General features: G+C 40.2%; 1 protein-coding gene across 2 annotated transcripts in view; it reads right to left on the reverse strand.

Annotated features, from left to right (window-relative positions):
• LOC128733617 (protein pellino) overlaps positions 1 to 19,276 on the reverse strand; it is an 80,711-nt gene that overhangs the window by 12,194 nt on the left and 49,241 nt on the right. For both annotated transcript variants that reach the window (XR_008411940.1, XM_053827342.1), the window contains exon 4: positions 9,093 to 9,284. Coding sequence is in view for 1 of the 2 variants with exons in the window: in XM_053827342.1 (XP_053683317.1) it covers positions 9,093 to 9,284 (192 nt within the window). In the remaining variant the exon portion in view is untranslated. The remainder of the gene's footprint in view (positions 1 to 9,092; positions 9,285 to 19,276) is intronic.

Here is a 19,276-nt window from a genome sequence, read left to right on the forward strand (position 1 = left end):
ACCCCATTTTTACGATTCCGAATTCGAATCCATAGTGAAGTAAACGTCACATCAAGATCATTGTCATAGCAAAAATCGATGCATACACAAAGCCGAAGAAATGTCGCCAACATTGAGCGAAAAAACCACTTTAAATATTTTATCAGCCGATAATCGCACTGATGCTCCGCATAGAAATACATGGCATTCGTACTCTGGGCATAGGTCAAGACGTTTAATGTTATTTTATTTTTTCTATATATATATCCTACATTGGTAGGTATGTTCTGTGTACGTTTGCTGTGCAATTTATCTGTCTGGCGAACCCCGTAATCAGGGCAGCAAAAACATTTCCACTTTGTTTATGTGGGCATAAGCAAAGTAAATGGATGCATATGAAATGCCAGTGTAGATATACAAAGTTGGTTAGCAACTCTCAAACCGAGGACGATGTGGGAAGATGACCAGGGTATTCCTTTGTGTGCACAAACTTACTGCACAGCAAGCAGATTACTACAGAACGTAACTTTTATGTAAAAAACTTGTGGAGAAATGAAAACCGCCAGCACAGTGCAGACATTTGACAAACAGCAACTGGGACAGCAAAGAAAATCGACCGAACAAGCCCTATAATATATCTGCTGTCATATTTGTTACTACCTAAAACAGCAAACAAACACTCCGGAGATTCTGTGTACTCAATCGGAATATTTACAGGGATAATATTATTGCATTTTCTTAAGAAAATCAACAAAGCACTAAACACTTGTACGATTTATGGTGATTTAAAATGCAAAATTTAAAATTAACGTAAGCCGATAACCTCCAAACAAATTTATAAGAATTGTAAACGGGCAAGTGCAAAAGAAACTTTTAGCGCGTTAAAACTTTGCGTCCTAATAGAGGCCCAAGTTGCACTCACTAGGAGTGAGCTACTCGAGCAAAATAAATAATTATTAGAATTTAACATAAAGCCGTAAGAAAACCGCGAGAAAAACAAAACCATTTGGTTCATATGACAGGAAAACGAAAGAGGAGTTTGAAGAGTTTCTTTCTTCGTTCCCAGCTTTTGAATTATGCGTTTATATTGCACTAAATCACTAAAAGTAACCTGTAGAAGTGTAACTAACCAACACGACTAGTAAACACTAATCTACAATCTGGAATTTTTTCTAACAGTGTGACTTTTATTTACTTTACTTTAATGGCCGACAATCCATATACGCGGGTCCAAGCCGAATGTATTAGTGATTTTCAAGATTCTCGGTTTTGGGCTGCCAGTCTCCAGTCACCCTGCACTCTTGCTGCGCGTGCATCTTCCTCGATCGCACACACCCAGCGAGTGCGTGGTCTACCTCGAAGCAGACGACCTCGCCCGGGTTCTCTGCTGAACACCATTTTTGCAGACGTTTCTTCTGGCATTCGGGCTAGATGTCCAGCCCACTGTAACCGCCGGCGCCTGATCAGCTTCACAATGTCATCATATTTATACTCCAGGTACAACTCGTGGTTCATGCGTCTATGCCATTCGCCGTTTTTCATCTTACCGCCAAGTATCGACCGCAAAATTTTTCGTTCAAATATACCAAGTATAAGCCGATCTGCTTCTCTCAACGTCCATAACTCATGACCGTAGAGGGCCTCCGGCAATATTAATGTTTTGTACTTAGCTAATTTTGTACGCGTCCGCAAACTTCGTGACTTTAGCTGGCTACGGAGTGCGTAGAAAGCCCTATTTGCAGCCGCAATACGTCTCTTCACATCTCGAATGGCGTCATTGTCGCATGTTACCAGAGTTCCCAGATATGTGAATTCCTCGACAACCTCGTACCGTTCCCCATCTATTTCCACCTAAGATCAGACAACATCATTCAGACTTCCACGCTCTCTGTCAGCAATCATGTAATTCGTTGGCAGTGCTTATAATCAGTTCGATTCTTGCAGATTCTCGTTTGAAAGGCACAAATGCCTCTACAATAGCGCTTCGATCAACAGCAACAATGTCGATGTCATCCGCAAAGCCTAGGAACATGTGCGATTTAGTGATGATGGTTCCATTCCTTTGCGCGCCTGCTCTTCGTACCGCCATCAAATGATAAGTTGATTTTCATTTGTCTAGCATTATCTGCCATAATTCATTTCTTTTCACTGAATCCTACACTGCCTTAAAATCCACAAACAGATGGTGAGTGCGCAAGTTGTATTCCCGAAATTTGTCAACGATTTGACCCAAGGTGAACATTTGATCCGTAATCGATCCGTCCTTCTCGAAAACCACACTTGTAATCGCCGACAAAGGATTCTGATAACGGTCTCAATCTATTGAACAGAATACGGGAGAGTACCTTGTAGGCGAAATTTAGAAGTGTTATGCCCCGATAGTTACTACATTCTAGTAGATATCCCGTTTGGTATATTGTGGAAATGTAAGCAGATTTGCCTACATTTGCAGATGCAGATTTTTTCGATCGTGGCATGGATAGCTTTGTGCAGCTACTCACTTTCCACTTTCAGAAGTTCGGCCGGAATTCCGTCCTTCCCAGCAGTCTTTCCGCTTGTAAGCTCGTTTATCACCTTTTTAGCTTCAACTACTCTGGCTCCACAGCTTGACCATCTTCCTCAATCCTGTGTCTGATGCTTTCTCCATCACCTGTACCATTTAAAAGCTCTTCAAAGTGCTCTTTCCACCTGGCAGCCACCATAGCCCCGTCAGTCAATAGGTTTTCATCCTTGTCGTTGCACAACACTGGCACCGAGATGCTGTTATTCGGCGTACTGTTGATTATTTTATAAAAACTCCCCGCACCGTTCCTGGCAAAGCAAACCTCTACCTCACTGAGCACCTACTCCTGGTACTCACGTTTACGACGCCGGTGGGTTTCTTTCTCTACTGCTCGTAGCTTTTTATATCGTTTCCCGTTTTGACGTGTAGCCGCAGTGAGCATGCGACTCCTAGCCACGTTCTTCTTCTCTGTCGCCCTTTGGCACTCTTCAGCAAACCAGTTATTTTTTAGTCGGCTTGTTCCGGTACCTAGTACCTCCGGGGCTGTGCTTTTTAAAGCATCATGGACCCGCCACCACCTCGCATCCAAAGTGTCTTCACTGATTTGTTGTTCAAATCTCTCATCAAGGTTCTGGGCATATTCGGTGGCCACGCCCTCAGCCGATAGTCGCCGGATATTCAGCCGCTGAATGTTCTCTGTTTTCTGGAACTTGTAACGCTTGACAGCAGCCTAGCGCAATGCTTACGTACACACTTAAAAAACTCAGCAAAATTTGCCGAGATTTGGACAGCCGAGCGTTCGGTGAAAATTTCAGTTTTGCAAATCGACGTTTACGGATCTTTACTAACGTTTGGCATCATAAAAAGTTTTTCCGAACGCTCGGATGTCCAAATCTCGGCAAAATTTTGCTGACTTCGGCACTTTTTTTTAAGTGTGTACCACTAGGTAATGATCAGAGTCGATATTGGGCCCTCTGAAGGACCTGACACCTATGACGTCAGAAAAGTGTCGACCATCAATCAAGGCATGGTCGATTTGGGTGTTTCCAGGTGTGCTTTCGAATATTTCGGCGTGTACAGCAGGTGCTACAGATTGCCATACCTCTGGTAGCAGCGAAGTTTATCAACCTCAGGCCGTTATCATTGGTCGTCGAGTGAAGGTCTACTATCTTTTCCAATGATTGGGCGCAAAAACTCTTCCCTTCCGACCTGTGCATCGTATCCCCGATGGTGATTTTAACGTCAGGTTTTAGGCACTCTCTATATGCTTTATCAAGGGATTCATAAAACGATTCCTTCACATCATCGGGTTTGTCGTTCGTTGGAGCGTATGTACTGATCAAGCTATAGTTGAAGAACTTGTTCTTGATCCTCAACAGACAGATACGGTCACTCATCGGCTTCCATCGAATGACTCCCCAGGTAACCAATGAGCATTTCCAATGCAATTTAAATGCAAGCCAATGAGCATTTAAGTTGCCTTACATGCTACTTAAATGCTATTTTGGCAAAATATGCGGCTGCTTTACTGCTAGCCCTCTTATAGTGCTGACAATTCTTAGTTACAGCTAGTTACCGACAAGAAGAATTTAAAAAGATTTGGGGATGCTAATTTACAACAGTTATGCAACAAAAGGCTGATAAACAGTAACCTGCAGTATAAAACGCCAGGGATGCTAATAAACGATCGATTTACTGCTTATACTAATGCTTATAGGTTACCTGTGCCGTTTCTTCTGCTTGCCCAGTACCATAAACCCACCGCCTCTGCTCTTTCGCCGCCAGTGTAGTAGATATGATACCCGGAATTCCTGTTCTCCTGAGCCTCGCCATCTTACTTCTTGGAGAGCTGCCAGATCAACGTTGACTTTGTGCAACTTTCGAGCAAGTAGACCAGCTCGTGCATGCTCCAACAAGCTTCTGCCGTTACAAGTATCGAGTTTCCAATCACAGACCATTAAACATTGCCGTGTGTTATGCCGATTGTCCAATCCTGTTTTCCTAATTTCATTCTTCTGGGTTGTTTATTGGTTGTTCAGTACGCCACCTAACCAGGGCTTCGCTACCTAGCCTCGCAGCCATCTTAGGTGTAGCTGGCGAGACACAACATTTCGAAATTCGGCCGATCCTCTAGAGTACAGACGCTGTTTGGGCCGTTCCTCCTGGAGAACAAACACACCGGTGGGCTAAGGCGTTTATGGCGGTGCCTACTCACCTTCAAGAAGCCGTTAGAGAATATTTCTACTCGTCGCCAATTCGTTGAGCGTCTCGACAAGAGTAAGAAATCGTTTTCAACCTGGACGACCCATCTAGTACCTTGGGTATCTGTATTCTTGGTACCGGCGGGGTTCTTGAAGAGAATGGATTTCACTGCGCAGTCGTCCGGCATCCTTGCGACGTGGCCAGCCCACCGTAGTCTCCTCCGTAGTTTCGCTAAGTATATAATTAGAATTCCTCCAAGTAGTGCCTGTAAGGCGTGGTTCTTACGGCTATCCGTTTTTACTCCGCCAAAAATAGATCGCATCACCTTGCGTTCAAATCGGCAAATGAACGTATGTCTTCGTAAGAAAAATTACTGTCTCAAGTTCGTAGAGGACTACCGATTTGATTAACGTTTTTTAATTCGTCCGCTTTGTGCAGCGGCGTATGCTCCTCAATTGCAGCGTCTTGCAAGGGAAAAAGTAGGGTCGCTTTCCAGCTCGAATACGCCATTGAATCTCCTTACACGTATTATTATCGGTGGTGACCAGAGATCCCAAATACACGAACTCATCAACCACTTCCAATTCATCACCAACAACAGTCACTGTTCGTGGGAGGCAAACGTTGTTTTCTCTGGAGCCTTTTCCTACGATATATTTGGTTTTCGACGCCTTGATGCGTAACCCATTCCTCTTAACCTCCGTTTTTAATCTTGCCTCCGCCTCCCAAGGTAATCACGGTCGAGGTCATCTGCGAAGACTAGGACTTGGCTACTCTTGCTGAAAATCGTTCCTCTCGTTTCGATGCTCGCTCGCCGGATCACACCTTTGATAGTGATGTTGAATAACATACAGGACAGTCCATCTCCTTTTCGCAACCTTCTGCGCAATTCAAGAGGACTCGAGAGTACTCCCGAAACACGCACGTAACACATCACTCGTTCCAGGATAGCATTGATTAGCCCCGTCAGTTTGTCCGGAAAACCGTTCTTGTGCATTATGTGCCATAGCTGTTCGCGCTCGACTGTATTGTATGCTGCCCTGAAATCCATGAAAATGGGCGAACAAGGAATGATGCGTGGGTATGTTGTACTCCCGATAGTTTGTCTGGAAAATTTGTCGGAGAGTGAAAACTTGAGCCGTAGTAACACGGGGACCCATAATACAGATCGCCTGGTACTGCCCTACGAATTCTCTCGCTATTGGGGATGGACGACGTAACAAAATCTAGGAGTGCACCTTGGAGGCGGCGTTGACTAGCGTAATGCTGCGGTAATTACAGAAATTTCACGATGGATTTCTTTGAGATCGAGAGCAGGCACGCTGTTATCCAGGCACTCCTAGGATAACTTCTATTTCATTTCCTTCTGTTACATCGCCGTTGAGATGCTCATCGAAGAAGTGCTTCCACCTGTCGACCACGTACATTTGTGACCAGGTTTCCCTCCTCGTCCATACACATTACGGGTTTCGGTGTGTGTCCTTCAAGTGATTGATTCACCTACTCATAGATGTTCAGCTCGGAATAGTTGTTCTAGCTCTCCACAATCTCTGTCCTTCTGGCGCTTTTCCTCCTTAGGATCGTGGTCAACGCATTCCGCGCTCGTCAATACTTGGCCAAATTCTTCCTCGTGGCAATGCTTAGTTGGTTTTCTCAAGCTCATTTTTCCCTCTCCATCGCTTGTTGGCATTCCTCGTCAAATTAATCATTTCACGAACTCGAGGTTTCTTCACCTAGCACCGCGGTTCCTGCCTCCTTGATGGCCGACCGTATCCACCTCCATCCGAGGGTCGAAGCTTCTAGCTCCATAGAGGAAGATTGAAGTTCTGGACAACTCCTAATTCTATGAATTCTTCTTGAAGTATTTTTTCTCAGCTTTGCAATGGTGGTCTTGAAATGAAAATCGGTTGAGGGCTCATGGCGAAAACGGCGATTTTTCGATAAAATCCAATATAGCGACCAAATCCAAGATGGTTTTATACTCCATTTAAAAACCCAGTTTTTCTCCTTTACAGAACCGTGCCATTTGCTAGTTGCAAATTTGGAAAATTTCATGATTCCACATTTTTACCTTTGTTATACTATAACAAAGGTTTAAAAATTGGTCGAAAAACACGAAATTGATCCGAGGCCCGGAGGGCCAAGTCACATATACCAATCGATAGGGTTCGACGATTTGAGCAATGTCTGTGTGTGTGTGTGTGTGTGTGTGTGTGTGTGTGTGTATGTATGTAATGATTTTTTCTATCGCCTGTTTCTCAGAGATGGCTGAACCGAATGGTTCGCTATTACTTTTGTTTGAAAGGTGTTATTGTCTAGTAGATCACTATTGAGTTGTTTCGTGATCCGACATTTCGTTTAAAAGTTATAAGCAAAAATGTGAAAAATACGTGACACGGGTTTCTTCGAAACTACATGACCGATTTCAACGATCTTAGTATCAAATGAAAGCCCTTATTAAATCTAAATTCTTCAGGATTTTTTAATTGAAAACAAACAAGTAGTTTAAAAGTTATGCTTAAAAAACCTGTTTTGACAAGGTAATAATTATCGCCTGTTTCTTAGAGATGGCCAAACCGATTTATGTGCTATTAGTCTCATTTGAAAGATAATATATCCTAATAGATCACTATTGAATGGTTTTTTGATTGGACGTTTAATTTGAAAGTTATGAGCAACCGTATACACCACACCAAAATTAACAAAAATTTATAATGATTTTAACCAAGATAATCAACCTAATTTCAATTATTTTAATATTAAACGAGAGGTTTTGACACTACGAATATATATGCAAAATTTCATAAGAATTGGTTTTACCGGTCAAAAGATATTAACCCTCGAACACTCGCGCCAGCTTTTGTAACGCAGTTACTCGCGCGCACAATAGCCGCAAACCAAAGAAAACGTGTGCACTAGAGTTTTTACTAGGAAAACTTGGTTTTAAGTTTATCGAACCTTTGGAAGAGTTTCTTGAAATTGAAAGCTCTATCGTCTGGTAGAATTTGAATTTTGATTAATCCCCCTAAAAGTGAAATAAAAAAATTATTTTCCTTCAGTTTCCATATAACACATTGATGTGTTCTGCAAAGTTTTAGAGCATATTAGTACAAGAAATTTTGCTGAAGACAGTAACCTTCTATCTCTTCAACGAAGAGATCTTATTTATTGTATATGAATTTGAAAAATCAGTTTTTCTATTTTAACTCTTTTTGTAATTGTTGTATGACTTTTTCATGTATTACAAAGTTGTATAAATAATAAAAATACACAACTTTGCTGAACATAGTATACCTCTATGTTTCCTTGTTTACGAACTGTAGAACTTTGATTATAAAAAATACCCTGATTTTGACCCCGAATTACTCGACTACCAACAGACGGATACATTTTAAACATTTTACATTTGCTGGTAGTTTTGCTGCACACAGACACCATTTTTCCATATGAAAAAACGAAAGAAAATTCCAGTTGGGGCCAATTGCGGTACACCTCACATGCTACTTGCTTCGTTTCTGTGATGTCGGTTTATGCTAATCTATTTTCCTAACAATTTAAAGTAATAATGCATTGAATAATTCTAACATTTTGCTCATAACAAGTTTATTGAAGAATATACGTTAGTATATACGTAATATACGATTTGTAACTATATAACAATATGGCATTCAAAAACCTACATATGGTGTACAAAATACAACAACGTGAGTAACCGAAGGTTCATAAAAATTGATGAAATTTATTCAAGAGAACTTTATTGTTGTGAATCAAATAGAATGGCGTTACAGGAAATTATGCATAGTTCAAAAACCTTTTAACTAGACCTTTACTACGCAATGTATATGTTAAACAATAATATTTCATCTTACAACTTACTTTTACTTGCACTTACCCTCATTAGTAACAACTTACTCAGCAATTTCATGAGAAAAGAAATTATCAAAATTTATAAGTGCTTCTATTTGTTTCAAATTTTGTAAACTTATTCAATTTCCAAAAATTTCATGTAAACCAAACGTGTCGATTTCTATCTCAAATTGCAAGTAAGACGGTATAACAAAGGTTCCTTTCACCACTAGGTGGATTAAATCAGGTTTTTATACTGTCTCTTGATGAACGAGTGGTCCACTGTTTCGAGCTATTAAAAGTGTAATTCTCATTTTTTAACCATTTTCAACCAATCAAGTACAAAAAAACCTCGTGTTAGTAGTGGCCCCATTTAAACGAGAATTACTCAATAATAAAACACAAAATATACACTTCACAAATACGATGCCTTCTCTTATATCCTACTAAGGATATTAGAAATAACTCTTCTGATTATCGTAACAAAGCAATGAATATGACGCACGAGTTTACGTTTCCAAGTAACTTCCTTGCCCATCAGTCCCTCCCGCACACTACTTACCCCTAGGAAAATGTTTCTGCTCGAATCAAATCCTGCTGCATATATTCTCGCCTTGTGCCCATCACTTCGGTCCACCAGAATTCGGCAGGCAAATCTCGATATGGTGCTCTGCAGGACTTTTGCGTCTTTCTTGTCGCCAGGCAAGGTATCCATCACGACGAAATCTATGGGCGACTCGGACGAACGACCGACCTGTGCGTGAGAAACAAACAGAAAATACAAACATTAGAACAGCCATTAGGAGTCAGTAGCAAAACAGATAACGGTCGGTCGGTGCACGGTTTTGATATCTGCTACATGAGTGTCTATAAAAATGTGAAAAAATGCTAACTTTTCTCAGTAACAAATTATTATCCATCTTATTCAATTGCACATAATATTAAAACAGAACTGAGCTCCCACACTTGTGAATCTGTATTTATAGAGCTTAGCCATTTGAGACTCTATTATGAGAAAAGACACTCGAAATACAGTCAAGGCGGCAAGATCGGATCGCACAGTGGCGCCAGTCAGAACAAAACTGAGACAAAACTAATAAAATTGTTAAAGTAGTATGGAATTTACATATTTTGTATATAACTGTGAACCAAATTGACTACTATAACTTAAAGTTTGAAAATATTTAAAAAAATCAATAATTAGGGTGTCTCTAAAATAATTTTCTAAGAAAAGTTTTATAACTACTTGAACTATTATTTTTATTTTGTGTCTTTTTTGCATTGGGCTAATTAGGAGAAGTAGTAATGACCTTGTAACACTCAGCAATCCATAACGTTGAGCCACATTTGAAAATAAATTTTTGAATTTTAAAAATAGCACTTTCTCCAGCCAATAACCATGTTTATTCACTAAAATTTGAATATCAAAGTGTCACTTCTGCTCTGCTGACCTGGTACTAACCTTTAGCTGCTAAATGCTCAAAGATTTTCTTTAAAAATATCTATAATAGTATTGCTAGAAGTAATTACAAAGCGGAATTGCCTAAAACACATGGTTCTAAAAAATTCAATATTTTTAGTCTTTGCGCAAATCTGCGCAAAATGCGGATATGATTTTTGGAAAGTAGACTAAATTCTACATAAAATATGAAAAAATGACGGTTACCTTCCGTTCCCAAAAAAAGATGCTCAACTTTGAAAATGCGAAGTCACATGTGTGTTATTATTTTGAGATTTGAAACAAATATATTTTAGAGTGTACTTGATTTTCGTCAATTTGCAAAATAAGGTTCTAATCTATAACCATTTCAATACCAAATCACGTTTCCTTTGTATGCAAATACCTAACAGGATACGATTAAAAACAGTTTTTCGAAACTTCCGTTGAAGGAAAAATATGGGAAGTTTTCCCACAAACTTCAGATTCAAAAAATTCTCCAAAAAGCTGTATCATTCCCAGCGCTCTGAAATTTTGGAATATAGTTATTTAGTCTATCTACTTTCATAGAAAAATAATAATTCATGGAAAACTTCAACTCCATTTTGAGTGTTTTGTCCCAGTATTTTCCACTGTGGATCGGTAGCACAGTGCACAACGCGATTCAACGGTGGAATTTGTAAACATTAGACTGGTTTCAAATTTTTCACTTCGGTCCCAGCATATTGTATGCCTTTTGAATTTTTTTTCGTTTTAAAAATGCAAATAGTCGATGCATTTACTGGAAAATAATTGCATGCGACAAAGTAAATAAACTTTTAATGGGGAAGTTTTTTTTGGTTTTATATGTACGTAAGGCGTGGACCACCCTATTTTACATACAACACGAATGAACATTATCAGTCCAGTGAGGGACGGATAAGCATTGCATTACAACCAAAGACAATCGACTCTTTCCCACCATATGTGAAGCGAGCTTGTCCAGCAAAAGAATGCTGCTGCGAAGTCACGGTCGGACCATTAAGTCAACTTGCTACAAACCAAAATTGAATTCAGAATCTATCAGCAAGAGATACAAGACAAAATTGAATTATACAATGCACCTATATCTAAATCCTTTCCAGGTTATTGAATTTCTAAAATCGGTTTGCAAAAAAAAAGAATGTCAATGCAATATACTTTGAACTTTATTACTCATCCATTAGTTCGCACTTCTCAGTTATATTAATTTAGAAAACATCTGCTTAAATCGATCTGAAAATAATCCAAAAAATACACTATTTTAACGAAAACTTAAAACTGAAATGGTTTCTCTTTAGTCTAATCCCGTCGATAGAATATGTAGTAACCATTTAACGAAAGGTCACCGGCAGTCCAAATGTCAATACTTGCACAAAGACCGCAAGCCGGGCCAATTGAGCAGAACTAGCCCAGCAACGTGAGCAAGATGCGGTTAATCAGGGAATAGTGTTTACCTTTAACCAGTCCTACTCATTTGCACATAGCCAAACGCAACTGAAGCAACTAATAATTTTCCCTCCACGATGGAAACTTGCCAGTAGGGGTACATACACTCATAACAAAGAGGGTGGAAGCAGACCGTCCCCGGCCGCAAAAGGCTTATTTACCGATCGACTCGTACAGCTGCTGTTAGAGGTAAATATTATGGTACTCTAATCGAAGGAATAAATTTAGTGATTGGATCTTTTACCAAATAAGTCACAAATAACATGTTGCGGCAAACGGCAACTAGCAAGACGCAGCCAGCAGGATGTTGTGAACGCAGCTCCATCGAGGGGAATAAATTCCAGTATATGAAGCCACGGCTGGCTGGCGTGATCGAGGAGAAATCCACATTCGAGCGGCAAATGCTGATTGAAGCTGGTAATTTTATTCTTCAACCGCAAATTATTGCATCGCTCAAAGCCATGGCTTCTCTATAGTGTTCACATGAACGTTTTATGAAACCGTCCATAAATCTATGTAGCTTATCTATGTAGCCATATTTGGATTCCTAGGTACGTTTGTGTTTACTTTTTGGCGTATACGACTTCAACGTGCTCCTCAAAGAAGTTAATTAGGACCCTTTTTCTTTGTAATTATATCTTACTATATATATGCTTCACTAACGTTTAACTATTTTTCGAGACACATAGTTGTCTTTCATTTTTCTTTGCTCAACCTACTAATGTGTAGGGACACAAAATCAAAATCAATAAATCACTAGGCCCTGAGCAGTATAATCAAAATGACAGACTTTGCAGCCGGGTATTAGACAACAGGACACTACGGTGGTGCTAGTGATTCCAATAATCCTACTGACTCTAACACCCACCCAGCCAAGATTCGAACATACGATGGCTCTTACCAGTACAAACCGCCACAATAACACTAACAGTGCATCAAATGCGTTCTGGTGCAAAATGTGCTACGAATTGCTCTCGTACCACATACGAACCATTCGTAATAATAACTTTTGCGGTAGAAAATCAAACTACGAATGTGTTTAAATTGTATGATTTTTTTATCAGCTACGAATGTAGTTCTGCGAATATTTTTTCTAAGAAAATGTGAAATGAAATATGTTACTTGCCTAATGACAATTTATACGTTTACGGGCGCATAGCTGTAGCTACGGGCAAAATGGAAGGAATGCGTTCTACTTTGGTCTGCAGCATTGCACACGTATTCTACCGATGTGGCTGCACATGTGGTCCCTACCGTTTAAATATCGAGCATCGAGCTGCAAATGAAGACGCACCCCGGAAGAAGACGGTTGATATTCGATACCATTTTACTGGCAGTGCTTTCTTCTATCGCCTGGAAACCATTATCGGTCAGGAGGCAAAACAAAACAGGTTGCCATCGGCTGTACCTATATGCTTTCCGTAGTAAAAGAATGTCATTCCGTATGTTGGCGGTTGGAAACACACTTTACACAAGGCTTCCGGCTGCTAGACGCTTATCGATTGTATGGTGGATCCCTTTGTTATCATAGTTCAAACAAATACACAGTCAACAAAACTAATTTATAATCATGTACCAGTATTTGTCGTTGAAAAACTTTACTTGCTCTGTGTTCCCAGCAGGCAATAATGTTTAAAGTAGGACATAGACGATTAGTGCAACAATTGTTTACAAAAATAAACGTAGATATGGGCGAGTCTGTTCAACGACTAAAATACATTAACATCTCATAGCCTATCGACCGGTTCGATCTACAACATCCAACACGTACCGCCAAAGTCCGGCTCCGGTCTATCTGAAATTATCATCGTTCAAACACGGGTTTGACCTTTCAGCACTGGGTGAACGGTCTCTCCCAGAGTCGCTTTACGGTCGTTCTGGTTCGATGCCCTCACGAGCAACCGCGTGGACGTCACTACTGGTGGAAGCAGTCAGTCAGCGAATGCAACAGGAACAGTTACATACATACATTCACCTCTAATGGTTCGATCTATGCGGTTTTCGTGCAGCATAGCAACATTATGCTGGTGATCGAATGATCAACTCGGTCTTCTGCTTAGCAGCACTTTTACGGCACCGAGTATCAGATGTAGCTCTTATCATACTTTTATATATCCTAGATCCTACAACGTGCGGTACATTGATATTGCTAATCTGTTTGTCTGTGAATGCTGCATCGGGTAGGATGCAGCGAAAGAAACTGTGATCAGTCAGTCCACGCCAGAAGCAATCCTACACGCACTAAAGCCTGAGTATTTTCAGGTGAACTGAACACTGTACATCGTTTATCAGTCAGCCTTCAGCTAGAAACTCTAGCTGGCTTAATTCAAATTCCATAAACGAAAATAGTCTTTTGAGACACAAAATAATGTTAACTGCATTGTGAGATTTGAGCTTCGCGCATTAAGATGCTGGATGTACACGCCGCTTTTCAAAACAGTGTGAATTGTTTTATTTTTTATTAAATCAGACCGTGAATTACTGTTTTCAATTATAGTCATTATTAGTCGAAATTTATTCGTAACACGCTGACTTGCGAAAAACTTCATGCTGTCACAAACTGAGCTAAATAACGGACATTTTAAATTTTGCATGTAGGTACTCAAAGTATAAGTTAAAATAAATGTTAAATTAAACTCGATGGCTGTAAAAATATATCGTGAAAACTAGGGTTTATTTCTAATTCCCGTCGTAGCAAGGAAAGCCATTCTAATTTCCTTCATTTGTTGCATGGATTTAATGAATACTCCAAAAGTTCTCGTGCTGATTTGACTAAAATACACTCACCTTCCGATCTGTGAACTTTGAAATCACTGAAAAGCGATTATGAAAGCATATGATTGAAATTACGCAACTGACTTTATTTCTTAAATTCGTCGTACCGTTTTAAAATCCGTCCATCAAAATTTTTCATCGTCCGAACTAAACATCACAACAATGTTTACGAAGCTAACGCGCATGTATTTGTGTAGAATGGCACGACAAATGTTATTCTGCAAAATTATTCCGCAAGTCAGCCAAGTTTTCCTGGCTGTAGAATAACGACAATGCCTTGCGTGAGTTATTTTCATTTATGAATGACGGAAATTAAAACGATTAGTCGATATTTTCTTCTTCGTCGCACGAAAAAACGTTGGAAATTTGGCTGGTAGGACTTCTTTAATGATAAAAAGCATTTAAATAGATCTCAGCTCACTTTGATTGATCGCGTATCATAGACAACAAACTAAAATATTAGGGAATAACTAGTTTTGCATTGTGTGTCATAAAAATGCTGATATTTTTAATAATTGTTTTGGTAGTTCGAATCAGTAGTTTCTGCCATGGTTTTCCTTCCTGTGTAGAAGCATTTTATAGACAAAAAACTACAAGGTATACAGCCATAAGGGTTGTACGAAAGGGTGACGTAGGACTATATCAGATCATTAGATCAAAGACTAATGTAAATTGCATTTCTGGCATATGTATGTTTATAAGAATCTGTGAGTGCCATTGGTTAAATGAATATTTTCTGCTATGAAATAATCAGTAAGCTGTAAAAGTAAACTAGTAAAACCTCCTCGGAGCAAAAGACAGTGAATCGACGCCGCTAACTAACGTGCCTGTTGTCATTCATGTCAAAAGAGAAGAACATTCGAATGGCACGTCATATTTTCGATGAACGTGCTTTGGCTTTAATGTTATTTGCAACCAATGGCCCTACACAAAAATTTCTGTTTTATTTGTATGATCCTTCTACCACAGGGGTCTCAAACCATCATAAAATAAATTCATACCTCAAAAAACCCACATATCCGAAATTTAGTTCGATTTGCTCACAAACTTCTCGAGTTATGAGGAAATTTGTGTTTCATTTGTATGGGAGCCCCCCCACCCCCCACTTCTAGAGAGAAGAGAGGTCTCAAACCATCATAAGATTCTTCCCCGGCCCCAAAAACTGTAAAAGTAACATAAGTGTTACAAGTTTTTTCATTACGATAGCGCATTTGCTTATTTCTTAAAATTGTTAATTTATCAAAACTCATCGCAATGATTCAAAATGAAAGCTATCCATGTTGGATTGCATCACGTGCGATCAATTCATGCATGAAAAAGCGTTAGTTTTAATTTGCTTTTCTCTCACTCTCACAAAATAATTCTTAGTTAGAAAAGAACTTCCAACGAATTTGACGTTTTGCAATCACATTCCAAACGTGACGTTTGATAGTGTTATGAACCGAATCGGCACTTTTATCGATGAATTCGTCTAAATTGTCTTTAAGTCGCCTTAAGTCCTGTCGTCTTCCAGCCGTTTTCTTTTTTTTTTAATTTCATTAGAGTAAGGAGGGGTAAAAGTGCGATGCGGGTGAAAGTGCGATTCAATGATTTATCGGTGCAGATTCCGAGTAAATTTTCTACTTTGGCATAGATGGGTGACTACTTTGACAGCTTGAATCTAAAGTAAACTTTGGTTGCTTACGAAGCATAGTTGCTGAGTTATGTGCAAATGTTATTTTAGGGCGGTTTTGATGTAATTATTCGTTATACGGCAAATACGATATCAACAGGAGGATATTACTTGTTGAAAATTTGTAGCAGCGTTTTACATCACTCACATATCTGTTTTGAAAATACGGCGAAAATAATTTACAAAATATATTTCGCTTTTCCATAATTTAATCTAACCCCGTCAAGCGCCTAGCGGGGTAAAAGTTCGATTCATGAACGGGGCAAAAGTGCGATTCATAGACGAGGCAAAAATGTATAGCTAATTATATACAGCTTTAGGCACTATATTACAGGTACTAGAAATGAAGGATCTGCAGAAAACTGTGTGCTCTACAGACGTTGGCAGAAGAAAAACAATATGTTTCCGCTGATGAAACAAAAAACAAACAGAACAAATAGAAAAGATGCAAATTGAGAATATTCCTTACCGAAACGTAACGCAGAATGAAGATAATATGGTTTCGTTAGCTACTGCTGGGCTAATTTCATGGATTCTAGCTTCGAACTTTTGCCCCGCGGCATTCGCACTTTTGCCCCGCTAGTGGGGTAAAAGTGCGAATCTGCACTTGATCAGAAGAAAGAAGAATTTATTTTGCAAAACACTATTACCGCAGATGATTTATAGTTGAATGTGAAGACGTTGAGTTACTGCATCACTATAAAATATATCATGTTGTTGTCCTTCTTTATATCTCACGAAAATTGATGACAACTTCAAACATCGCACTTATGCCCCGCCCTACTCTATAGTCATTTCAACAGCTTGGGGCATTCGCGATTTTTGCATGGTTGAGAATTGAATCTGAGCCCCTGGCGTGAGAGGTATAAATACCGACCACTACACCAGGTTGACCCCTCGTGTTTTAGTTGTAGTCTAGTGTTGTTTAGTATTGTTTTTTGCAGTTTTTGTCACTTTTTTGACGTTTTTTGGCTCGACATTTTTTCACCGTATTTTTGTCTTCTTTCGTCTTTTCTTCTACGTTTTTTGCCTCCTTGTCTTCACTTCTTCGTCATGCGTCCGTCGTCTTCTCGTTGTCTTTTCACTGCCTGTTTGTCAGCTTTTTGTCGTTCATTTACAGTCTTTTCGTCATTCCGTTGTCGTCTTTTCGGGATTTTAAAGTTGTCTTTTCGTCATATTATTGTTACCTTTTCGCTGTCTTGTCGTCTCTTGTCTTTTCTTCGTCGTAACGTCGTCATTTCTTTGTCGTATTTTTGTTGTCTTTTCATGGTGTTTTTGCTATCTTTCCGTCGTATTTTCGTAGTTTTTTAGCATTTGTTTCTCGCATTTTTGTTGCAAGTTTTCGCCGGTTTCTTGCCGTTTATGCTATGTTACTGTGACGTCATAATTTTGCCGCCTTTTTTCGTTTTTTTTATATCTTTTCATCATCTTTCGTCTTGTTTTATGTCAAGACAACACCTACTATTAAATTTAGCAATCAACCGTATTTTCCGTGGATGGGACGGGACGATTTTGGTACCAAATATGGAAGCCACTGATCCACCCACCATAGTTGGGCTACTGCAGCCTTCGTTCATCAGTCGTCCCGGCCCTGTGCGTGGAGTTGGAACAGTGGTGCTTGTGTCCCGTTCACCATTTCCAGCTACCTGACGAACCATTATCTGCCTGAACCTGATTTCCTGTTTCCGGGACGTAATAATGTAGGTACCATGGAAGCCCCAAGTCCCACCGCCAATAGTCGCGCTCTTCCCGCCGCCGGTCAACAATCGTCCTGGCCCTGTGGGTGAGTGTGGAGGAGAGGTCTTCCATCGCTTTACCTAAGGCAAGTACGATCCCGTCTTGAGTCATTGTTCTCCTGAATTATTTCATGGCCCCATCGACAGTTGCTGACGTTGCTGTGGAGGAATATTGCTACCCTGCTTCTGATACTCTGGAAGCCCTTCAAGAATCTGACTGTTTCCGCCTATATTAGCAAAATGTTAGAGGACTCCGCACCAAAATCGACGAGTTCTTCATCTCAGTTAACGACGTTGAATTTGACGCGGTGATTCTCACCGAGACTTGGCTCAATAACCGGTTCCATTCACTGCAGTTGTTTGGATGCGTGCTTATAACAGTTTCTAAACGGTACAGTTCTTCTGAATCAGTAAATAAATATCGACGATCGAGAAGTTGAACAACGTTGGAGGGGAATGGAGGAAACCGAACTATCTGCCCACGCGATGTCTATATAACCCCTGTGTTTTTACTTCTCCGAAGTGTGTTGAGCGTCATAGATTCTGCATTCACGATATCTGAGAAACTAGGATCATTCAACTTGCCCCTACTGTTTGGTGATTACAACCAACCCGGCCTTCGTTGAAATTGCCCAGCTTCTGGAAAAGTTTCTAATACTCTCAAATACTAGCTCAGTATTCACAGCTGCAAACAGTGCACTTGTGGATGGTATACGCTACTCGACATGCTGCAGATAAATCCATTCACGAATAACCGTGACCGGGCCTTGGACTTGGTGTTTGCTAATGTTATTACAGTCACTCAGTGCGATGTGAAACTGGAAACTGAACTTCCTGCTCAAATGTCACTTGGTCATCTGTCTGCCAGCAGTACTGAAGACATCTGTAATCTTTTTGCTCAGAAGTTCTCTAGTGTATTCGCTAGTAATAGTGCTTCAGCCCTTGATGTGCAGGAAGCACTGAAGTTCGTTCCCGCAAACGTGTGCGATATAAATATAACAAGTTTTACGCGAAATGAAGTTGAAGTTGCCTTAAAGCAGTTGAAATCTTCGGCGTCCCCCGGACCGGATGGAATACCTTCGATTATATTGGAAAGTTGCGCATCTACTCTTTCGAAACCTCTACAGTATATTATTAACCAATCCCTTCTTCAGAAAACCTTTCCTGTATGCTGTGTTCAAAAAGGACACAAAAACGATAAATGCCAATCACCGCGGGACTACATCGCTTTGCGCTGACCCGAAATTTTTTGAGACCCTTATCGGTGGCTCGTTGCACAGAAGCTATGTGCGCAATACATCTCAACTAATCAGCATGGTTTTTTTCCTGGTCGCTCGATTAGCACAAATCGGATGGAGTTTAGCTCCTTTTGTCTACAACATATGGAAGGTGGAGCACAAGTCGCCACGGAGTATACTGACATCCAAGCTGCGTTCGATCGTGTTGACGACACCATGCTGCTAGTCAAAATAAAGCATCTCGGTGCCTCTGCTGCTTTCGTCCGTCCGGTGGTTGAAATCCTTCCTTGAAAACCGCCGTCTTTCTATGAAACTAGGGAACACTGAGTCTTGCGACTTCCGGAGTACCTCAGGCGTGCCTCAGGGTAGCAACGTCGGACCCTTGCTATGTTCGCTGTATTACAACGATGTTTGCATGAT

This window comes from Sabethes cyaneus, chromosome 1 (genome assembly GCF_943734655.1).
Source record: "Sabethes cyaneus chromosome 1, idSabCyanKW18_F2, whole genome shotgun sequence".
Lineage (NCBI taxonomy): Eukaryota > Metazoa > Arthropoda > Insecta > Diptera > Culicidae > Sabethes > Sabethes cyaneus.